The 24,644-nt window shown below is 40.0% G+C and overlaps 3 protein-coding genes and 1 long non-coding RNA gene across 8 annotated transcripts; 3 read left to right on the forward strand and 1 right to left on the reverse strand.

Moving 5' to 3' along the window:
* Positions 2,776–9,846, forward strand: LOC109721635 (beta-glucosidase BoGH3B-like; the record flags this gene model as incomplete). Its single annotated transcript, XM_020249341.1, is given in 11 exon segments — positions 2,776–3,032; positions 3,088–3,140; positions 4,330–4,590; positions 4,715–4,919; positions 5,846–5,936; positions 6,533–6,678; positions 6,785–7,028; positions 7,147–7,251; positions 8,589–8,771; positions 8,880–9,084; positions 9,183–9,846. Coding segments are annotated over 9 exon segments (1,884 nt in total). The 3' UTR covers positions 9,668–9,846.
* LOC109721636 lies at positions 7,261–8,414 on the forward strand. Its single transcript, XR_002219250.1, has 2 exons — positions 7,261–7,459; positions 7,613–8,414. It is a non-coding gene; the product is annotated as an uncharacterized LOC109721636 (long non-coding RNA).
* LOC109721592 (beta-glucosidase BoGH3B-like) lies at positions 11,868–18,778 on the forward strand. Of its 5 annotated transcripts, none has more exons than XM_020249282.1 (10): positions 11,868–12,246; positions 13,565–13,828; positions 13,926–14,130; positions 15,493–15,583; positions 15,670–15,815; positions 16,917–17,160; positions 17,275–17,379; positions 17,547–17,729; positions 17,812–18,016; positions 18,112–18,778. In XM_020249282.1, exons 2-10 carry the CDS (start codon positions 13,609–13,611, stop codon positions 18,597–18,599), a joined length of 1,887 nt encoding a protein of 628 aa, XP_020104871.1. In that variant the 5' UTR covers positions 11,868–12,246; positions 13,565–13,608; the 3' UTR covers positions 18,600–18,778. The 5 variants fall into 5 exon arrangements, with proteins under 5 accessions (XP_020104871.1, XP_020104872.1, XP_020104870.1 ...); XM_020249283.1 differs by lacking the exon at positions 11,868–12,246 and adding an exon at positions 12,559–12,670; XM_020249281.1 differs by lacking the exon at positions 11,868–12,246 and adding an exon at positions 12,954–13,321.
* LOC109720933 (myosin-binding protein 7-like) lies at positions 19,904–24,247 on the reverse strand. Its single transcript, XM_020248301.1, has 3 exons — positions 22,428–24,247; positions 20,372–20,418; positions 19,904–20,282 (listed from the first exon to the last, which is right to left on the reverse strand). Exons 1-3 carry the CDS (start codon positions 23,727–23,729, stop codon positions 20,180–20,182), a joined length of 1,452 nt encoding a protein of 483 aa, XP_020103890.1. The 5' UTR covers positions 23,730–24,247; the 3' UTR covers positions 19,904–20,179.

Consider the following 24,644-nt stretch of genomic DNA (forward strand, 5'->3'; position numbering starts at 1 on the left):
TACTATATATATTATGATAGCGTATGATATAGTATAGAAATAAATTTTTGAAATTAAATAGAAAAATAAAATCCGTTATCTTAAAAAGAAAATATATTTTGAAATTAAATAGATAATATCTAAAAAAGATATTTTAAAATAAAATAGGAAAATATCTTTTATAGGATTTTCAACCTGTAATCTCTTATAGAAAAATTACTTTTGAAATTAAATAGTCTGTTATAGAGAACTTACATTGCTGTTTCTATTTCTATTTTTATTCTTATATTTAAAATTTTTCGTACGGAAAGAGAAAAATGGGCGCTAATTTTTCCGTCGAAAAATGGGTCTGTCGACAGACCCAAATTTGAATATACGTGCTTTTATATATAGTATAGATATAAAATCATGCAAGTGGATTGGCAAGTAGGACATGCTACATACAAAATACGAATTTCTTCTAACTCTGGATCTCCCGATTATTGAAAGTAACCGCAAGTCGATGACAACGACTGTTCTTATTGTAAGTGGCAAAGTGGCTGGTATTCAAAATTTCAAATTCGAATTTTAGTTAATTTATATTTTTAATTAAGTTTATTTTTTTAAAAAATAAACAGGTAACATGATTCTCATAATTAAGATAGTTGTGACAGCAGCAATGACTAATTATCCGGAAGCAGCTGGCTCCCCTTCAAATCTTCAAAAAGACTTTTTAATAAACTAATCCTCTAGAATTTTAAAATTTACGAAATAATTCTTCCAAGATTATATTTGTAAAACTAACTCTCCTTTCACCATGTAAGAATAGGGGTGGATTTTTTTTACATAGACGGTGAATCGTTTACCGCCTTCAGTAAGACTGTAAACGATTCATCGTCTTACTAATATAATTAGCAAAGATGGTGAATAGTTTATTATCTTTTTCTTATTTAATATTTTTTCTATATCCGATATATAATCTTAACAATTACATAAAAATTACAATAAATCACGTATAATCTTAACAATCTAAAAATTATAGTAATCTATCCATATAGTTTTAATATAAAAATTACAACAAATCACATATAATCTTAACAACTTAAAAATTCTAATAATCTATCCATATAATTCTAACAATCAAATAAAAATTTCAATAATCTTACCATACTAAAAACCTCACTTTTTTCTATTCTTCATCTAACAACCTCATTTTTTTCTATTTTTTTATATAATCCACATAGAGAAAAAATTTTCATCTAATAACCTTATTTTTTTTCTATTTTTCATAATCCACATAATCTTAACAACCTCACTTTTTTCTATTCTTCATCTAACCACCTCACTTTTTTCTATTTTTTTATATAATCCACGTACAGAAAAATATGAGTACGTACAGAAAAATATGAGTTTGTTAGATGAAAAATAAAAAAAGTGAGCTTTTTAGGATTATACATGGATTATTAGAATTTTTATTTGATTGTTAGTATTATATAGATAGATTATTAGAATTTTTAGGTTGCTAAAATTATATTGGTTTTGTTATAATTTTTATGCAGTTGTTAAGATTATATATGGGATATAGAAAATAATATTAAATAAGCAAAATACGATGAACCATTTATCGTCTTTGCTAATTATATATTAGTAAGATTTCATAAAAAAAAAATTTCTCAACGCGGCGAAAAGAGGATTAGCTTTACAAATATAATTTTGAAAGAATTATTTCATAAATTTTAAAAATTCTAAGCCACTGTTTGTTTCGGGGTTAAAGGAGGGAATAACCACTTAATCCCGAAGTTATTCCCAAACACCCAATTTGGGGGGCCCCATCCGAGGAATAGGTTGTGGGATTAACTTAATCCCACCCCTATTCAAAATTTAAAATTATTATTTTTAATTATTTTAATTTAAAATTTAAATTTAAATATAAAAATTGAAGCAAAATTATTATTTTTTATTTATAATAACTCACTATCCTTCTTATCCTATTTACTCCAATCAAACACTATTTTATCTATATCTGGACTAAAACCAATGACTAAAACCAATGCTCAACCAAACACAAAATTACTCTAATCTTATCTTAACCCTGAACGTAACTCTATTCCTGAAATAACTATTTTTTACTTAATCCCTAACCAAACGATAACTAAAGAATTAGTTTATAAAAAAAAATCCCACCTAGGGCCTCCGCATAGCTTCCGTAGTTCCGTCCCCGAGAACGGTGCTTCCAATTTTTCTTACGGCGACAAGTTAATTCCAAAACATTAAAAAATGAGATAATTAAATTAAAATTTTTAAAGGTGGTAACTATTTCAAATAGGACAACGTGAGGCCGTATGAAATGGAACAGCACACGTGGCGGTCGACTCCACGTGGTGTCGACGCCAATCAAGTTGTTTTATAGGTGGAGAGTTAGTGTAAGTATAAAATTAAACACGCAGTCCCACGACCATCTACCTTAGTATAGTCGCAAAAGATCATGCCATTTCTTTTTATACAGAGCAAGGGCACTAACGTTGCACGTCCAAATAACTAGAATTATTTCATTATTATGATTTATCTACTGATTTTATTAATTTTCTATTTAAATAAAAAATTTAATTATTTTCAAAAATTGTAGGATTTTAATGGGTATAAGGTAACCTACTGGGGCAAAAAAAAAAAACGAAAAGAGAGAAAAACCTTTCGGACCGAGAACCCATGGATGACTTTCCGGAGTCGTGGACTGCCTGCAGTCATCATTGCATTAATTTCTCCTCGGAAGTGGAGACGGGATTATCCATCCAGATCCAGATCCAGATCCAGATCCAGTCCGGCAGTCCGGAGAGTCGCAACTCGCAATGCGGAGTTTCTTTTGTCCTTTTGCCGCATCTCTAATAGGAGAAGAAGATGATGATACATATATATTATTATGATACATTATTTATAGCTTTAGTTCCGACAGGGCATTCAATTAGCATTGACAATTTGCCAATGCTCTCACTATTTAGCTACTGGCCCCTCCGCAGACAGGACCATTCCATCCGATCGACTTGCTGCAGGCACTCCCTCGCCACACTACTGGTAGCTCTTCTTAAATCTCTCTCTCTCTCTCTTCCTCAAACCTTTGTTAATTGTTATTTGTCTGCAAGGGCCGAGGGGCCAATCATTCCCATTTCCCACCGAGCTGATGCTCCGTAAGACCTCCCTCTTCCTCTCTGTCTCTCTAATTAGTTCTCCTCAACTCTGCTCGCTCCCATTTACTTCCATAGCGCTCCAGTAGAGACGTTTTGTTGCCTCTGCTGCTGTTTTGGTAGTGCATTTGCGCCTCGTTTCCCAGCTTGCAAATGGCATGTTCTCCGCCTCCTTTGGGGTTGGAACCGCAGAGCTAATTAGATGGCTTTTCCTTTCTAGCCTCATTTCTTGTACGCCATTACACACACACACACACACACACACGCACAGACACACACACACATAAATATATAGATAGATAGATAGAGAGGGAAAGAGAGGGGTGTAAACAAACTTATCTTCCATGACAATGTTCTCATAAGGTTGGTTTTAAGCATTCCCTGCAGAATGCTACATAATTAATTTCTCGCCGCTCTGCTCCCTGCCGCACAGATAAGGGCGCCTATACGTGCGAAGGGGTGAGAGAGCGGGAAATGCTCATTTCGTAGATGTTCTGTGGCTTAAAAATGCCACCATTTATGTCTTCCATGATTGGGCCAAAAGCGGCTGCGCGACATTGCAAATCGATCTTTGGGTTCCGATTTGGGGTTGGGATAATTGGTGACGCTAGTGAAGTATAAGTAAGGGTGCCTCTTCACTTACAATTTCCTTTCATATGTTTCCTCCTTTTATTAGTCAAGATTAATTATCTTCCCGAAAAGTTTCTTATACTTATACATTTGCGGTGCACGTCATGTGATTTGTGTGACAACCAATTATAATTATATCTTATTTGTATCGTCGGTTGTAATGTCAGGATAATACATTTATGAGTATACTATGTGGTTGAAAGTATTTGAACTTTTTATAATCGTTCTCAATAAACAAATAAATCAGCAATGCTACTGCGGTTGGATTTGATATTTGGTGGAGTCTAATACCATGCTCACAGTATGTACAGGAATAGTATAGTTTGCATACAATAGTAATGCCACATAATAGTCGCTCATGCCAAAATCCAAACGGGTTTCGACCCTTGTCTCCTGCTTGTCTGAAATTAATATGTATAACTAATCGCAAAAGCTGAGATGCTGATTAAGAAGTTGGAACTTTTATTAATAACCCAGGAATATCTTTATTACTGTGAGTATCTATGATTTTGAAAATCTTTATCTATCCTTTTACCTCGTGATTTATATAATTCTCTCTCAGGATCATAAATAAACATCTGGAAGTTGCATTGCTATCTAAATATGGAGGTATTGTGGAGCTCTGTAGTTGTTTTCTTCCTCCTCAACTGTTTTTTGGCCACTGGAGGGGCAGAGTATCTGAAATACAAGGATCCTAGGCAGCCATTGAATGTTCGAATTAATGATTTACTTTCCCGCATGACTCTTGCCGAGAAAATTGGCCAAATGTCACAAATTGAAAGAGTAAATGCATCTTTTGATGTCATGCAGAAGTATTTCATAGGTAAGTCCTGTGGTCTCCATTCAAGAAAAGTGGATTGTGGAACCATTGAAGCCATTGAACAATTTATTAGTTCCTTTTTTTTTCCGAAAAAAGAGGAACCATTGAAGAGTTGATGTGAACGCAGGTAGCGTGCTAAGTGGGGGAGGCAGCGTACCCTCTCCACAGGCTTCTGTTGAGACCTGGGTGAATATGGTAAATGAAATACAGAGGGGCTCACTTTCCACCCGTCTTGGTATCCCTATGATCTACGGAATCGATGCGGTCCATGGCCACAATAACGTCTACAGAGCTACTGTGTTTCCGCACAATATTGGTCTTGGGGCTACAAGGCAAGTCTTTCTACATGTTTCTAAAGCATTTCATGGTAGAATAATTGTCTTTTCACCTGCTCTTGTTTTGCCTATTATAGGCTTTTATTTTGATTCTGTGTGTATATATTCGTATGCAATATTCAGTCAATTTACTGTTTTCTTCGTGTCAATATAGAGGCTTAGTTAGCAGCTAGCTTGGCATCCACCAATCAAGTTACATGTATTCATTTTCTGTATTCTGCTGTTGCTTCGGGCAAATAATAACATTGTTACTGAGACAAATTCGTGCTAGCATGTTTGTTGTTATTGGCCTGTAACTAAAAGATTTGTTTAATCATTATTACTTCTGTCATATATTGAATATCACGAAGACATACCACTATGATCCTCCAATATGATATAAAATTGATGCATTTATGTTTTATATATAACACCCCAATAGTCCCACATTGGATGGAAAAATGATTCTGATTGGATTATAAGAGGCCTTGCACCCCAGTAATAATAACTGGGTTTAAACATTTTGGACCAGTAGTTTGGGCCCGACGAGTTATTATTGCTAGTGGAAAAGGTTGTTACAATTGGTATAAGAGACAAATACCAGCTAAATGCTATGAAGTGCAAAGCGTGAACCCGTAGGAGCCACCTCGAGAATCTCACATCGCTCTCACATTGCCTTGTAATTCTGGTTTATATGTCTGTGTTCATGGTTTGGATCTGACGTCCACGTCAGGATCTAAACGGACGGGGGTCTCACATCTGATGCAATAATGATTCTGATTGGATTATAAGAGGCCTCGTATCCTGGTAATAATAACTGATATTAAGCATTTTTTGGGCTAGTGGTTTGAATCCAATCAGATCGTTACATTATATCTAACCATTTCACTAATTTTTATTGTAGCATGTCTTCATACATGACACGGGGTATCTTTTGTATGTAGGGATCCAGCACTGGTAAAGAAAATTGGAGCTGCTACTGCTCTTGAAGTTAGAGCAACTGGCATTCCCTATGTTTTCGCTCCATGCATTGCAGTAAGCACAAAATCCATCTTATTGCTGTTAATGCTGTCAGATTTTGACATCTTCTGTTACGACAAACGCATAAACGGAAAACAAAATGTCGAATACGAAACACTCAAACCACAAGCAGAAAATAAATATACCACACAGATTTACGTGGAAAATCCTTTGCAGGGAAAAACCACGGGCGAGGGAGGAGAGAACTTCACTATCGAAACGAAAGGGAATGCAATGTTCTTCAGATTACAACCGACCACAATCTCACGCCTCTAGGGCAAAAACGAAAAGAAAACTCATAACGGGTTTCGGATCCGATCCGTAGCGCGGGGGGCTCCGCCCCCCCGCACGGGCTCGGGTCTGTCGGCCCGAGCCCTCCGTTACCCACCACAGACATTTATTTTTCCTTCACAAAATTGTTTTCCAATTTGGTCGCACCGCAAAGCTGTCGGCAAGTCGAAAATCCGAACTTGAGTCGATAATCAATTTCGAGTCACATCTAACATCTTCTATAAACTATGTCAAATCTATTTATGTCTTACATTCAAGTGAGTACTATTAATGTCTTCTTATGCCACTTTAATTCACTTAAATTCTCCGCGCTTGTTCAGGTCTGTAGGGACCCCAGATGGGGTAGGTGCTACGAAAGCTACAGCGAAGATCCAAAGATTGTCCAAGAAATGACTGAGATAATTCCTGGTTTACAGGGAGATATTCCTGCAAATAGTCCAAAAGGAGTTCCTTACGTTGCCGGAAAGTAAGTATTTTCGCTCAATGGCATCTTCTGTTAAATTTAATTTATCTATGAAGAACTAAGAACTTTCTTATTCTTTACCCCTTTGATCTACTTGGATATCTTGCAGAACAAAAGTTGCTGCCTGTTCAAAGCACTATGTTGGGGATGGTGGAACATACATGGGCATCAATGAGAACAACACCATTATCAGTCAACACGGCCTGCTGAGCATCCATATGCCACCTTATTACAATGCCGTAATAAAAGGCGTCTCTACGGTGATGGTCTCGTATTCTAGCTGGAATGGAGTGAAGATGCATGCTAACCATTATTTAGTGACTGACTTCCTCAAAAACAAGCTACGTTTCAGAGTTCGTCATTCTTTTCAACCACATATTATTAGTCAAATTGGTGTCAAAGACTTCAGTTTCTCTTCTTTTCTAGTTACTGCAATTTGTGGCTGATCCTGTGTTTCTGTTGACCTAGTAGGGGTTCGTCATCTCAGACTGGCAAGGGCTTGACAGGATTACCAGTCCACCACATGCAGATTATCCATACTCGATTAAACTTGGAATTCTCGCTGGAATCGACATGGTTAGTCTACATCTACTTTTAAGGGACTAGGTGTTTTGAAGTGCAAAATCATGAATAACTCGAGGAATGTGGCATATGCTAACCAAATGAGGGAGGCCTATTCCCAGCTGATCTGTAAATTCTTTTTCTTTGAGGCGTAGATTAGGCATAGGCTGATCATCTATGCCAGAATTGTATTACTACAGATCAAGGAGGGAACAAGAGAAAGGTACACAAAGGCAGAAAAGAATAAAATACAAGAAAGTAAAATGAAATTATGTAGTAGATGCTATTAGTTTGATGTCTGCTAATGATCTTTGCCACCACATCATCATGCCCGTTCTCTAAATTCTCAAAGCTTCCTCTGCTTCGTTTCTTCTAGATATCGTAACAAAAGCTGGAGAGCAAGCATTCGGAGAGTTTTCTTGTCTTGCTTCCGTCGAGCATCTAATCTCGTTCCACGAGTCAAGGAAGTGGCCAGTTGCACCTAAGCAAGAGTGATTATATAAGCCCAAGGAGCTTGATACTCTTATCCAAACCTCAACAGAGAAAATGCAACACCTATAAATTCAAAAAAAATAAAGAAATCTCAATAATTTCAAGTTATATTAGGCCAAGTATTGAATCTATTGATCTCAAGAAATGAAAACGAGAAATGCTAATTGGGATTTTTATAGCATAAGGAATAATAGCTTGAAAAGTCCTACGAGAAATAGATCTGAATAAAATAGTAAGATCATGGTCGCGGGACTTCTGACGAGTCAGTGGACCACCTGTTCACCCAATGCGTCTTTATCAAGTATATCATGGTCGCGGGACTCGAAGAAGTCCAGTCGGGGGAGTTGGGTGATGACATACATAGTGTCTAGGATAGGTGGAAGGAGAGGGATGGTGGTCAAAGTAGGAGAAACGGCCTATTCGGTTTAGCAGCATGCTGGTGGACCATTTGGAAGGCTAGAAACGACCTTATCTCTCATGACATACAGTTTGACCCTGTATTTGTGGTGCGCAGGCTCAAGCAACTGATTGGTTCTTGGAACGACCTTCTATGATTTTTTTTATTTTTTATTTTTTTTTCTTTTCTCCTTTCCGAGGCCCTGGTTGTCTCACCCTTGTAGCCTAATTCACTCTTTTAATGAATGAAGCAGATAGCGTGCTACCTATTCTCAAAAAAAAAAAAAAAAGAGTAAGATCCATTTATCCAACCCCATCTAGTTTGGCTATGACTAACAGTGGTTGTTATTATTGGACTTATTGTTGTTTTTATGTATTTATATAAGGATGCTTCTCCAAGTCTGAACTAGCTCTACTCTCACCATCTCATTAACCATCTTATTATATTGCCCTGGTTTTTGCAGGTGATGATTCCTTACAGCTATACGGAGTTCATAACTGATCTGACCAACCTAGTGCAGAATAACACCATACCAATGAGTCGAATCGACGATGCCGTAAGAAGGATCCTTCGAGTCAAGTTCACCATGGGTCTATTTGAGAACCCATTTGCCGATCTTAGCTTATCTGATCAGCTCGGTAAGCAGGTCAGTCACTTGCGCTGCATAATGACATCTGCAATATTGTATCTGTTTGCCACAATCTAACATTTTCAAGGTAAATTTGAAGCAGTCCTTTGCTTTTGATTTCAATAGGAACATCGAGATCTGGCCAGGGAAGCTGTAAGGAAATCGCTTGTGCTGCTGAAAAATGGGAAGTACAGTGAGAAGCCATTGCTGCCGCTTCCTAAGAGGGCAGGGAAAATTCTCGTTGCAGGAAGCCATGCTGACAATTTGGGATATCAGTGTGGCGGGTGGACAATCACTTGGCAAGGACTAGGAGGGAATACTCTCACTTCTGGTAAATTCCAAAAGCTCTTAAAATGCGTGTTGTTCATTCTGTCTGGATACTTTGGGTGGTAGAACTTTATTCAAATAGGCAGCTGTACTTTCTTGCAGGGACCACAATTCTTGATGGTATTAAATCGACTGTCAACCCAAGCACCCAGGTCATCTACTCTGAGAACCCTGGTGTGGACTATGTAAAGCAAAGTGGTTTCTCTTATGCCATAGTAGTGGTCGGAGAATACCCATACGCCGAGACTTTTGGAGATAATTTAAATCTCACAATTCCCGAGCCTGGCCCAAGCGTGATTCAGAATGTCTGCGGCAGTGTGAACTGCGTCGTTGTTGTTATCTCAGGTCGCCCCCTCATCATTGAGCCTTACATTAACACGATTGATGCACTTGTGGCCGCATGGCTTCCAGGAACTGAAGGCCAGGGAGTGGCTGATGTGCTTTTTGGTGACTACGGTTTTTCCGGGAAGCTCTCCAGGACTTGGTTCAGGTCAGTAGATCAGCTTCCCATGAATGTTGGGGACCCTCACTATGATCCTCTTTTCCCATTCGGATTTGGCTTGCAGACTGCACCTTCAAATGCCTAGATTAATCTTCTTGAAATACGGAACAATTTGTACCAGCTAGTTTTACTTTTGCGAAATATGGAACAATTCGTACCAGCTAGTTTCACTTTCTGCCAGAATTGAATGAAGTTGGGCTCCTGAATGATTTGTAGTACCAGCTAAATTGTTGCTTTCATGAATAAAAGATTTAATTATTTTCATGTTCTGGTTGTGGGCCTTTGGTGGGCATTTACGTCCTTCTCAGCTTCTCGGGAAGTAACCAAAGTGTTGCCTTAACGCTTTTGACATTCACGAGACGTAAGTCTGCAGGGAGCATATGATATGGCTATTGTGGTGCGTGTGATTTCTGGGCTGCTTCAACTTTGTTACTTATGTCCAATGATGTTTTGCTAGCTAGTTCTTTTTCTTACAACGAGTGTGTGCATATATATGAATATATATATATATATATATATATATATATATTTCTTTGGGTCTTTACCAGTCTGAATGGTGAGAATGCAAGGGGACAAACAACTTCACTTGGATATGATTGACCAGTTTGCCTCCACACCTGGATGTAGGGAGTAGGGCTTGCTGGTTCACCTTGATGGCTCAGCCTCTTGTTCTTTGTTCCTTCTTCTACATTGGGCTTGAAATTTTTTGCTTGTCGCTGCCATGTGCGCCATTTGGAAGTAATAGCTTTTTTGCTGGTCCGGTATTTCTGAAAATGCTAACGGGTCCTATAAATAACAAGCCCAGACCTAAGTCTAACAATTTTTTTTAAAAAAAATTGCTCTATAATTACAAGAAAAGGTGCCTCAAATGCTGTATTTCGTAAGCCTATACATTATTTCCAAACACCTGTTTTGTAAAAAGAAAAAGGAAAAAAAAAATACTCGGGCATTCAAAAAGCTCGGGATTAATAGTAAGTTACTCTAATTTTTACAAGGTTGTTAATAGGCCCTAAGTTCTAACCATCTTATGTATCAACTCGGAAAGCTTAACTAGTTGACAAGAATAACCGGTAGCGGGCACGAAACAAAAAGCAGAAATAAATCCAAAGTGAACAGGAAGAGTATCCTTTTCTTGTAGGATTGCAATGGCTAGTAATTAGCTGTCAAAGAGTTACTTTCAAGAGTCACCTACTCGGCTTGCCCACCGAGAGTGGCCCTATCTTACTGGGGTGCCCAGGGAGCACGCATCTAATTTTCCAACTCTACTTGGTCCAAGAGGGCATTTAATAGTAGAGGTTGAAGGCACGTTATTCAAAACTTCACTAACCCCACAAGCGCACGTGCGGCGCATTCCTACATCAGACGACATGGGGCCGCACTGGAGCAATTGAAAAGCTGGTGCCTGGTGAAAACGTGCACATGCCACTGCCGACAGAGATAAGAGGGGATAAGAGGGGCCGAAATTAAAGGCACGGCGACAAATTCAAACGAGAGGGAACGAATCGAATCAAATCAAATCTTTAGCACAAAAACGATCAGGGTGCATGGTTTTCTAACATCTCTCTAACATCATCAATATCAATATTACTATTAACATATTCTGTTGGTGTGGTGGTAGCAAAACTGCTAGCAGCCCCGTTCTTAGTTAACGAGATCGCAAGAGAATCGGCGTGCCGTTGCCCAATATACGGCCTTAGACTGGGGGATTGTAACTGTATGCACGTTCGTATTTTTATTGGGATATTATTGCCAGAAGAATGAGAATGGTAGAATAGAATATCCTCTCCAGCTTATCCGGCATATCCTCTCTTCGCCCAAATCCCGCATTGCTCGGACCTGGGAAATTTGAATACAAGTTTCTGGCCTCACCACGATATATTCATGTGTGCAGGCAGCTTCCACAATTATATACAAAATAATATATAATAATTAACCCATTATATAATATATAATATATATATATACACACATATATACACACACTAAAATAAAATAAAAAGTATGTTTTAAATTAGATAAATCTTTTTGGATGAAATAACTTCAGTATTCAAAAGTCTAATATAAGATTTATATATTTCTTATTAATATCCTATGCACCGCACGCGATACGTTTTGGTCTAATTTATACTCAAACTTTCCTCCCTTGTAACATGTAGATAGCTAGCACAGTTCAACATTCGATATATCTAAATAGGATAAATTAAATTGCACCATTAATTTCTAAGCTTGTGCTGAAATTTTACATGCTCCTCAAAACATGTAAACTTGCATTGCTTTTATTGCATCGTGAAATTCACCCGCCTATTTGATATTTAGAAATCAAACCATCAAATTAGAAATATAAAATTTAATTGAAAACAAATATTGAAAAGTATGAGATAGATTTGTGGCGTATGAGCATCCGGACGAGCCAAATGCGTGCGCTAATTTTTTTTTTTCCTCTGCATCAGCAGCTTGCACGACTAGGTAGACTATAGCCGACGCGCGGAACATTATCCCGCTTCTTCCGGCTCTGATTTTCTTCGTCCTGATACGAGTTACCACCCGTTTCACGGAAGCCGAGATTGCCAAAAAAGCCAATAAGAGGTCCCTTTTCGAACCCAATCTCCACTACAAGTCTCTCTCGGCCTCTCTCTTTCTCTCCATTTGCGAAATATAATCTGGGTAAGTGCTCGACGTGATTCCCTTCTTCTGCTGCTGCTGCTTTCAAGGCCTTCGATCTTTTTGAGACGGTTGGGGCTCCCCCTGCTGCAGCTTTTAACTTGCTAGCCTCTTCAGCTCTGTTGGCTGCTGCTGCTGCTGCTTTATTTATTTATTTATTTATTTATTTATTTTGCCTTATTTCCTCCCCTTCTATTTTGTTGGTTTTTCTTTCTTTTTCTTCTTCTTTTTTTTTCGCTTTTGAGAGAGAGAGAGAGAGAGAGTTAGCATCCTCCCCTTCTTTTTTTTTTTCTTTATTTTTTTGGCTTAGTCAATGCTGGCGTGCGAGTCTCTGTTCCTTCATATTTATCTAGTCCCTCGCCTTATCTCGAAGCTTGGGATGTGTAGCTGTTGAGACGCCGCTACGCCTACGTCTCCGTCAGACTGGGTGGGAATTTCATTCAGATATTTTTGGGAATTCTAACTCACTGTCTTTTTTAGCCCTCTCATCACGATTCGTGGAGTAGAAAATTTTAAAATAATACTATTCGTTTGCAGCCCGCCCCACAAAACCTCGAACGTCCTTATCGATCGAATACCTACCCTTTTGGTTCAGACGACGTGTAGCCGTTTTTTTTATTCTTCTTTTTTTTTTTAATAATAATAATAATTTTTTACTCATGGCATATTATATGGATTATGATAATGAGGATGGAAATCTAGAGACCATGATTGCATACCTTTCAATGCCGTGCTGCAACTGATAATAGTGCTTGCTGGCATTTCCAGATATACGGTACCACGACTCCAGCCATTAGCTTATGGCTGTTAGTCGTCAGCCCGTATCCTCTCTTAGTTGATAGTTACTGATTTTCTTCGTGAAGAGCCAAAATCATCCTCTTTATATCGGTACTCCCCTCCGCGAGCTACGACATCCGCAAACAGCCCAGCCCCCCTTCCATATTAGGCAGTTATATGATCACGGGAGCCCTTACTCCTACGTCTAATTTTATTTGCAATCTGCTCGTCTTTTATTTGCCGGACAAATGTCTTAAGCATTTTCCAAGTTATGATGCTCTATAATCTCTAGAATCACCTGGTAAGATTGTATGATTTGCATGCTGTCTTATTGCAAATTTGCAATAATCTTATTAGCATTATGTTTAAGATGATATGATATTCCCTTTAGAGTGTGGTAACTTTTAGCGTAAACTATAAATGCTCCCATCACGCTCAGGTATTCTAGAAACAGTGGCTTTCAAAGATAATGTTAGTGATTTTGTTCATTGAATTTCTTGCTTTCCCTGAATCTTTCATCATTCCACCATCCTTTTCTCTTTAGGGCTATACAAAATCAGGGAGGAGAAGTTACTTCTTTTCGGAAAGATGGAGAACTTCTCAAGGATCACAGTTCTTGTTTTAATACTCTGCTGCTTGGCACTAACTGAGGGATCGGAGTATCTGAAATATAAGGACCCTAAGCAGCCGCTGAATGTTCGTATAAATGATTTATTGAGCAGAATGACTCTTGCTGAGAAGATAGGTCAGATGTCACAAATTGAGAGAGAAAATGCCACAGCTGAGGTGATAAAGAAGTACTTCATAGGTTTGTTAGTTCTCGTGTCTATTAACTGTATTCAGATAAAAAAGTGTACTATTCGTGGAAATGTGAATTCTTGCTGTTAATCTGAACTTTTGTCCAGGTAGTGTCTTGAGCGGGGGAGGCAGTGTTCCTTCTCCTCAGGCTTCTGTTGAAACTTGGGTGAATATGGTAAATGAGATGCAGAAGGGTGCTTTATCGACCCGTCTAGGAATTCCTATCATCTATGGTATTGATGCTGTTCACGGTCACAACAATGTGTACAAAGCTACTGTGTTCCCCCACAACATTGGGCTTGGAGCTACAAGGTAACCTAGCTGCTGTATTTAGGACATAAATGGGTGAAATGGAAATAAAAAGTCAAAGCTTTATTATCTAAGTGCTAGTTGCGACTCTATTCGTAGTTAGCCATGAAGGAAGCTGGAAAATTGTCTCTTTAAAGGCAAAGCTTTATCATCTAAATGCTAGTTGCAGCTCTATTCATAGTTAGCCATGAAGGAAGCTGGAAAATTGTCTCTTTGTCTAGTCTAAGTTTGTCGCTCATAGTTAAGTTAAAAACATATCCTTATTCTGAACCCAATTAATAACTGGGTTTGCCTGTCCAACCGTGTTTTTTTTTAATTTTTTTTTTTTTTCCTGAAAGCTAGTTTGCTTGTTCAACCTGATCAACTGCTTCCATAAACCGTTTCAAGCAAGGATTTAAGTGCCGTGGCACGGGGTCGTGCCGGAAACTTGCCGGCACGGTACGGCACGGTGCGTGCCAAGCTGTGCCGATGCGTGCCGGTCAAAAAAATTTTTGTGTGCCGACACATAATAGCATGAAATATTTATTTTCTTTAGCAACAAAATATTCTAACTATTTATTATATCTTTTTATCACATCTTTTGAACTTTATTGAGAAAATTACTTACTAATTTAAAGAATAAAGGGTTTTAAGCTATGTCATCGGCACAGGATCTGTATCGTGTCAGTATCTTGTTGGCACGGTACGGCACGGCGGATACGCCCCGTACCGACGGGCACTTAAAACCTTGGTTTCAAGGACTCGACCCAGAATGCTCCAGATTTTGTCCACAAAACAGGGTACAATAAGGCTTAAAAACATAATACACTTATGTATGTTTTATCATAGACAGCATTCGTCATGTTTCAAAAAAAAAAAAAAAATGATAACATTTGTCATGCCTCGGGGGGTATTAAAGTAGAGGATAGCTACACAAATGGATATATCGCCATTTTGATGAAAAACGTTCTGCCTTGTCTCCCATTATAATCAATCACACAGTCAGAGCAGCATGATAATAAACTTTGCTTAGTACGATGTTTCAGAAATTCTGTTGCCGTTGTATGAGATATCTGCATATGTAATGTTTCGAAATGCTTGTGCTGCCTTCTTTCATTTCATACACGGCATTCTCTCATCTATCCCTTGAAATGAAAAATCCCAATCCAGTACAGCAATGTCAATGGTGCTACGGTTATCTACTTTTTAATAATCTATAAGCCTCCGTATAATACTTGAAACAAATGAAAAATTTGTTGAAATCTGCTAACTGCTATCCTCAATTAAAGTGTTTGAACACACTAGAATTCTTGTTAATCAACAAATTCAGATTACGTCCATGACCTGCATGTTCTGTTTTGTACATAATAATTCCTGTGCTATCAGGGATCCAACTATTGTGAAGAAAATTGGTGCTGCAACCGCTCTTGAAGTTAGAGCTACGGGCATTCCTTATGTCTTTGCTCCATGTGTCGCGGTACAAGTCCTTTAAAATAGCTTAAATGAAAGACAGTTCCCTGTTTCTTTCAAAATTCGATTAATGTTTTCTTCTCTTTTGGTCAGGTTTGTAGAGATCCGAGATGGGGCCGCTGCTATGAAAGCTACAGTGAAGATCCAAAGGTGGTAGAAGAAATGACAGCTATCATCCCTGGCCTGCAAGGAGAAATTCCAGCAAATTCTCGGAAAGGAGTTCCTTTTGTAGCTGGACGGTAAGATGCCCATTAATATTTAGTATCATATCATATCATGATGGAAAGCACCTCTGTGAAATGCTGATTTAAATGATTTCCCACATAGTTTAGAATCTATATATATGGCATTTGAGTGATTAGATGGTTGAAGTTGGAAAATACAAAGTTCCTTAACTCTAATTCCACCTAATATCTTCACGTAAGTTCATGAATGAAAATTCATAGTAGGTAGTTTTGAAAATATCTACCATCATTTCTAACTATTTTGATAAATCACTCGATGTTTTCAGTTCAATAGAAGTCAAAGTTAAAAGTTTTGGGGGAAAAACTGTTATTTCGCAAATAGTACTCGATTACCTTCTATTTCTTCATACAGCTATACCAAAGGAAGTTAGATCTGAAGAGTCTAGACATAATTTGAAATAATGCTATTATTTTTTAAAGAAGTTTTTCTTAGGTCTAGTGAAACTAAGGATTAATTATACAAAGAACTTATTGTTAAAGAAAAAATTCCAAAAATTTACCATCAGCTTCGTTACTGATTAATTTTATTAATATTTCTTGAATTTATTGTAATTTAATGAAGCTAAGGTACAAATTAGAGAATTCAAGTATTCTGAAAATTAGCTTCAATTTCATCAAATTCAACAATGCAAATGCATGGATAATAGGGCATAAGAACTTGGAAACAGATTACAATATCTTTTGCATGAATTTTTTTCTTAAAACAAAGTGATGTTTTTGGTCTATTCTTCGGCAAAGGCTGAACTGTGCTGACACTACGTCAGCACCGTCATGTGCAGCAAATCAAAGTTGTTTGGCACATTGAATGTATAATCAAATTGATCTTGTCCAGATATTGTTTGCCATGTAGCAGAGTGAATTTATGCTATTTCGAGTTAATTTATGCTAGAGGTGGAAGAGTAACCTCTGTAGCAAACCTCTTAAATAAGGAAACAAGATTTAATGCCTGTTTGCTACTTTGTTCTTTCTTGCTTTCATTTCAATGTCATTTCAAAAATTTCTCAACTTTTAAGAATGAAATTGAATTGAACGGTAAGGTTTGAAAAAGCTGAATGTCTAGCCATGCTCATAAGATTTACTATGTATGCCTTATAGGAAAAAGGTTGCTGCATGTGCCAAGCATTATGTTGGTGATGGTGGGACACATATGGGAATCAACGAGAACAACACCATCGTCAATTTCCATGGGCTGCTCAGCATTCACATGCCTCCGTACTATGATGCTATTATCAAAGGTGTCTCTACTGTTATGGTCTCCTATTCAAGTTGGAATGGAGTAAAAATGCATGCGAACCATTATCTTGTGACTGATTTCCTCAAAAACAAGCTCCGATTCAGGGTTAGTTGATCATATCAAGAAGTTTGTGCTACCTGCAGTTCCGCAGTTTGTCCGGTTCTGTCAATGTGGATTCATCAAATATAGACGTTTCTGGAACTTTTTGTTGTTTGGCAGGGCTTTGTAATCTCAGATTGGCAAGGAATTGATAGGATCACGAGCCCTCCGCATGCAAACTACTCTTATTCGATCCAGGCAGGAATTCATGCTGGCATTGACATGGTCGGTATCTACCATTCACATGTTGTCAAAAGAAGTATATGAGAAAAGTATTTTCTTACAGTGAAAATAAGTAATGAGATTTTGATCAGTAAAATAATTAGCGACCTCGAAATACACCATCTTCATCATGAAGCATCTTTCATCCTGTGTCATTAATTGTTGTCCAGGTAATGATTCCTTATGACTATATTGAGTTCATTGATGACCTGACCCTCCAAGTTGAGAACAATATCATCCCTATGAGCCGAATCAATGATGCTGTAAGAAGAATCCTCCGAGTCAAGTTCACAATGGGCCTATTTGAGAATCCCTATGCAGACCTTAGCTTAGCCAATGAGCTCGGGAAGCCTGTCAGTTCCCCTCATTCTCTCCCACATCATGAAGTAATAATACTGGTTTTGTTGAATGGAATCCTTTTTCGTTTTTCAACAGGAGCACCGTGAGCTGGCAAGAGAAGCTGTTAGGAAATCATTGGTGCTGTTGAAAAATGGGAAGTCTGCTGATGATCCAATGCTGCCCCTTCCTAAGAAGGCGAAGAAGATCCTTGTTGCGGGTACCCATGCCGACAATTTAGGATATCAGTGCGGAGGATGGACAATAACCTGGCAAGGACTTAGCGGGAACAATCTCACCGCCGGTAAATACTTGCTACTAATTGAACACCTGGACCCCTTGACAAGTACATGGAATGATAATTCTGTTCTCTTCTTATTCACAATGATCTGCAATCAGGAACCACGATCCTCAAAGCCATTAAATCCACTGTTGATGACGCCACCGAGGTTGTGTACTCCGAAAACCCTGACCATGACTTTGTTGAGAGCAATAAGTTTGATTATGCGATTGTAGTGGTTGGCGAACACCCATATGCAGAGACAGCTGGCGACAATCTAAACCTCACAATTCCGGATCCGGGTCCGAGCACGATTAAGAAGGTCTGCAACAGTGTCAGATGTGTTGTTGTCATAATCTCGGGCCGGCCTCTGGTGATCAAGCCTTACATGGGCATGATGGACGCGCTTGTGGCCGCATGGCTACCGGGAACAGAAGGGCAAGGCGTGGCCGATGTTCTATTTGGCGACTATGGCTTCTCTGGCAAGCTTTCTCGCACTTGGTTCAAGTCTGTGGATCAGCTCCCAATGAACGTTGGTGACCCGCATTATGACCCGCTCTTCCCATTTGGATTTGGGCTCACGACAAAACCGACAAAAGCTGATTAGGATTGGTAGGAGACATTCATGATGACGACTCTCTTTATTTTTGGTCAATGGTAAAGATTATATATTTATGATTGGATTGTACTCCTGTTTACTGGAGAATTAGTGAGAAGGTCGTCAATCATAAACTATTTTGTTATCATCTGGAGCAGATAGAATAAACTGATCCTCCTTTCCTTCTACCTTGTTCGCACTCTCTGAAATGTGCCTTTTCTTCCTTTTTCTTTTCAGCTTTCCTTAGTGACTATATGTTGAGTGATTGTGGTGCATAAAGACGGCCCAGTCACCCCGTCTGCTGCATGCCTGCTAAACCCACTGCCTTACTACTAGTATTAGCACTTGGATGGCCCAGCCGCCACCAGTGCCGCTCATGCATGCATGGCGCAAGCCTACCTGCCTTTTTTCTGTTCATGGCGAGAAAGAGAAGAATGAATACCACGTAGCCGGCTAAAGCTGCAAAGCATGCATATGTACAGCAGCAACCCGCAGGTAATTAGCAGCCTTATGTGACTGACCGACAAGAATGGAGAGGAAACGGCAAGACTACCAGTCGAGCCTAGTATTATTGCAAAACAGACCGTTATATTATATATATAATTCTCCATTTACTAGAACCTCCCAATTTAAGCGTCTTAGAAAACATTAGGAGCTGTTTGCTTTGAAAACGATCTCTCTCCCAGTGTGTTGTCCAACTTTCACCCATGGGTGAAACCGACATCTACTTCCTAGCGATGACCTTATAAGGAAATTGATCAGCTTGAGCAACAGATTAGTAACCAAATTGCAAATATGTTGAAACTTCAGGGTTACTCTAGCCTTATCTTCGATTTTATAAGTAGTCAATATCCTACAAAGAGGTGCTACTCTTGCTTCCGTCTTTTCTAGTCTAGTGAAACGATACGAACAGAGCAATTAAGTGGCAAGCCCTGACTGGGGGTTGTATCCTAATTCACACGGAGTTGTATCTATTTTTCATCCCGAAATGAGGTATCTTCTCGATCTGATTGAGAAGGTTTAGGCCAGGCAAGCTTCTTCTGTTGTCTTGTCTTCTGCTGTGGAAGCTAGCTTGCGGAAGTGGCTACCTGTTTTGAGGCAGTAGCAAGAATGATCGCAGTACCGAAAGAACAACAATACATTAAACAAATTCTAGATGCCAGAGAACAGCGAAAAAGGCAAAAGGGGGAAAAAAAAAAAAACTCCTGCAAGCAAAAAAGATTTGACAGTTACCCTGGAACATCAAATTAATGCCTTCAGGCTTAGGACAGCAAGGAGAAATATCTTGACCAGCAGAACTTGCACAGAATGAATTTACAGCAGCTTACGTGGATGCTGGCATTCACAACTTTTAATAACGACAATATTTAACTGAAATCAATCAATGAGAACGAAATGTGGATATTCAAGAAAAGGAAACTCTCAAACTTCAGTTATGCTATCCCACAATATCCACAAAAGAATGCATCACATGAGCAACAATGCAAAGCCTGATCCGCTTTCAAATTATATACCTCAATGAGCTTACATTTAAGAGGGGAAGGTGTAAGCTCATTCAACAGAATAATAAAAAATAAGGGGTGGTCTGATCACCCCCGTGCTCTTGTGAGAAATCTTCGATGCCTCATACGGGGAGACTTGTCTAATAGAAGCAGTAAGCCGACATTGTTGCCTGATAGTCCGAAGGGATACCTGTCATTGACATTCAAAGCAAGAGTTACACATCGCCACACCCCTTTAACTTAAAATATCACCCAGCTGTCCGAGATGAAATAACTTACTTGATTCGAGATGACTTCTTCCTCCAAAAGACAACTGACGAGATCCACTGGAAGAAAGCATACAAGAGCAACAAGTTTGAGAAAAGAATTGGCAATAACTAGCAAACAGAAATGGCACACACAAATGAGTGCCATGCAAGGTATCAAATTACATAGCGTGAGGAGACAAGTTACAAACCATATATTGTCACTTCTCAGACTACTTCTGTTAGTTGAGTATAGGATATAAAATAGGATGATCTCAACCTGGAAATGACTAAATCAGACAAAATTAATAGTAAGTTCATAAAAGTGGGTTGGTTTGGTTGGGTTGAATCTCAAGCCACTCTAAAGGTGAGCTCAGGTTGAACTCGTGGAGCCAATTTAGATCTTTATTCGATTGTTATGGAGGATAAACCCAGTGTTTAATTTCAAATCTTTCTTCAATATTAGGTAGATTACCCTGATATGTCATCAGGGTTTTAGGATTAAATTGTTCAGTCTATTACGCTAATTGAATATCACTTGGTTTAATTCCATGGATGGATTTTGATTCAGTAAATTGAGCTTTACTGGGTTAAGAGGGCTTGCCTAACTGAAACCTATCAACTTGTTCAAAAGACAAAACTAAGTCCAAAGACCTCTTGAACATATAAGACTAACAGTTTAACCATAAAAGCCATGTATAAAGAATCATACACATAGTACACCAGAGGGGATTTTTCAAGATATTATGGACAAGAAAGATTACAAAGCATGTCAAAAGTGGGTGGCAAAAGCGAAAAATATTTATCATCATTTTATAGTAGAAAAATTCGGCTACCAAATACTTCAGGAAAAATTACTTCTATGGTCATAGATACAATGAGATTGCATAGAACTGAATGCAACTTTCAAATGGCAAAGGATAAAAGCTTAGTACTTCACAGGTTAGGAGGTGATCAATCACAAAAGTATGCCAAGATAGAAAGACATCCTCACAAACATGGTTAGAGAAAACAGGGAAATCGTAAGCAATCAGCTCTAGCTGTCAGAGCTTTAACTTAAGGAAGAGAAGAAAGATAAGAGGGCACTGAATAACTTACAATTAACAAAGGCTTTTTTAAGGCATTCGCTACACATTTCCACATGGAACAAAAACAGCTAACCTAATTACTGTATCAGCACATATATAGCAAGGTCCATAACTTGCAGCCATTTTACATTGTATAAAATACAGTAAATAAGCAATAAATGAGTAAACATAGCCAGAAGAGCTGAAAATGTTAAAAATTTAATGGCAATGCAGGAGGGAGTAGCATGTTGAGCATCTTTCCCCTTGGCAGCCTATGTGATTAAACATTGTCATAACTTAAAAAAAGTGCCTGGTTGGTTTGAGTGAGCTAATCTTCGTATCAGAAGTCCTATGACACTCACATCGACCGTCCATTTGATCAACAACACAACATTCATTGAACCAGGAATTGAAGTGAAAGAATTTTGGTTTTTAATAACGAGCCTGATATAATGATCTAGCGAAAAGGAAATTCGCATAGCTTCTTTTGACGTTGTCTTAATAGAAGGTTTCCTTCTTCAGCAAGTTTTAAAGCCTACATTACGCAGCCTCTCACAATAAACAGGCACAACATTGGATAGGAAGAAAAAGCTCAAGGGTTACGTTAGGTGGTGATTCAGTGAATATGGTTAAGTGCGCAAAAAACATCCTAGCATCTCTAAGGAACAAAATTTCTCCCATAAGCAGCTGCTTAGCATGGGGAGTAGCAATTGGGTATTTTGCTCAGTGAAAGTTTATCTAGATTGTCCACCTCTAGAACAACTCGCATCAAAAGTTCAGCTGTTTCCTTTGTCAAATATTACTATTCAGGGCGTCATCATAACAGTTTAACAGCAATATTAAACTTGTAGCACTGCTTCTAGATTATTAGATATTTCAAAGGTTGTGTAATTTACTAACAACTGACTTGAATTAACATACTATATCTTAAAGAAAATCCTGAAAGTAAACAGAGTGGCTTACATAAATTTCTGCTAGGGCCAACCAAAAAATAATTAAAGATGCAGAATATTGAAAAGTTACCTTCATCACAGAGGTAATGGAGAAATTTCTGATAAAAGACGTCCGTTTGGCAACTCTCCTATCAGGTGCGGCCTCCTTACAAAGCTGCTGTGCGATCTCCCTCAACAACACTACCTGTGCTTTATCAGTGCCCATGGAAATGATGGCCTGCCTCATTGACTCCCTATCGGCTTCGAGTGCTTGCAACCTCATGTACAGCTTGCGTATCTCTTCCTCCTCAACTCCCGCACCACCCACCGCATGCCCCCTCCTGGGCGTGCCGCCAGTGGCATAGTCATCACATGCCCCGACAGCCACCCCGTGAACTGCATCGATTGTGTACACACGATCGCTCATTTCATCATCCCTTTCAGACATGGCTCGGTCCACCATCACAGGAAAATCCTCTCCCCTATTGTTATTATTATTGTTGTTAGTGCTGCTGTAGTACTCCATACCCCTGGGAGAGCCGAAGCTGTCGACAGAGAATCTCCTGAGATGCCTGGGCCGGCGAGGGGAGTGGCCCACAACCACCCCCTTCTCAGCGATGTGGCTGGGCATCCTCTCCAGATGGCAGATGCGCTGCTCCAGCTTCTGCAGGTGCTCTCGCGGGGTCTCCCCAAAAGGGTACTTGTCCAGGTCGGCATCGGCATCGGCGTCGGCGTCGGCGTCGGCTGGGGGGACAGTACATCTGAGGGGAGGGTAACCCAGGTCGAATTGGTGTGCTGCGCCTGTCACGGACTCGGGGGTCTGGGGCTCGGAGGAGGAGGGAAGAGGGTGGTCGAGTATGCCATAGGATAGGAGACGGTGCTTGTAGGCCTGAACCTCGCAGGAGAGGGACTGCAAGGCCTGGTCGCGCTTGAAGAGGAGGTCCTCCAGGGTGGCGATCTCCTGCTGGTCGTGGGCCATCTTCTCCTCCGCGAAGCGCTTGAACTGCCGCCCCTCCATCTGCGCCTCCGCCTTCTCCCGCTGCAGCCGCAGGATCATCGACATCGCCTCGCTGGCCGCCGTTGCCGCTGCGTTCCGCTCGGCCTCCAGCTCCGCGTACAGCTCCTGGATCGACTGCTGCTGCCTCCCCACTGCCTCCCGCAGCGCCGCCGCTTCGTTCCCGATCTCCACCCGCGCCACGCCCTCCGCTGCATTTGAGGGGGGATCTCCCTTCGAACCCTCTGCCTCCGCCTCCTCCATCTGCTCCAGCTTTCGCTTCAGGGAGTGGCGCGAGCCCTCGGAGGGGACGGAGCCGGGACCGCAGCAGAGGCAGGAGCACGAGCACGTTCCCCCATTTCGGAGGGGAGACGGAGGGGGTTCCTCCCCGGGATCCATGGAGGGCCTGCGCGGATCCAAACTATAGAGAAAAGGATCGGAATACTCACTTATGCCCTTCGATTTCCTTCGATTTCCGCCACCACAATCTGCGCCGATCTCATCCACTTCTTCCTCCTCCTCCTCCTCCTCCTCCTCCTCTTCTGCGCCTCCAGCTGCGACCGCCTCCTCCTCCTCCGTCGTCCGCCGAAGATTGAGGGGAGAGGCGAGGAAGGGGAGGAAGAGAGCAATAAACGGGAGGAGGAAGGGGAGAACTGCCAGCGAGATAGCGGTAATGAACCCCGAAATTTAGGGGCAGAGTGGGGGGCCGGGTTATTTTGTGATGAAATTGGACGCGGAGAGGCGGGAGTAGTGGGGATTTGGGAAGAAGAGAGATCGAGCGGGAGGGATAAATGAAAGGGATGAATGAAAATGATAATAAAATGAAAGATAGAAAAGGAGAAAAGAAGAGGCGCTCTCTCTTCCTTTCCCTCCACGGAGGCCTCTCTCTCTCCTCCGTGTCTATTGGAATTTCTCTCTGCATTTTCTTCCTCCATTACTAATTATTAACGGCTGGTGTTGCTCGAGGCGCGCCCTGAAAATGGAAAATGAATGCTCTGACGAGGAAGGAAGGGAGAAGGACGCCGACGCCAAATCACTCCGTTATTTTAAGCCTCCCGCTCGCTACTCTGCCAGCTCGGATTTCGCTTTCTCCTGTCCGTTGACTACTGTTCGTTCAGTTGGGTCATCAAGACTATCTAATCTACTATACTGTTGTCGACCTCCGCAACCATCTATTTAAATAATAAATAAATATATTATATTAGTCTGCCGGAGGCCGGGCCGCCCATGAAGAGCACCCGCCCTCTTAGGTCGAAGTCGTGAGAAGTTAGGCCCAGGCCCAAGACAAGCCCACCTACACATCTCGTTGGCTCG

The sequence above is a fragment of the Ananas comosus genome, linkage group 15, assembly GCF_001540865.1.
Source record: "Ananas comosus cultivar F153 linkage group 15, ASM154086v1, whole genome shotgun sequence".
In the NCBI taxonomy this organism is placed as follows: domain Eukaryota; kingdom Viridiplantae; phylum Streptophyta; class Magnoliopsida; order Poales; family Bromeliaceae; genus Ananas; species Ananas comosus.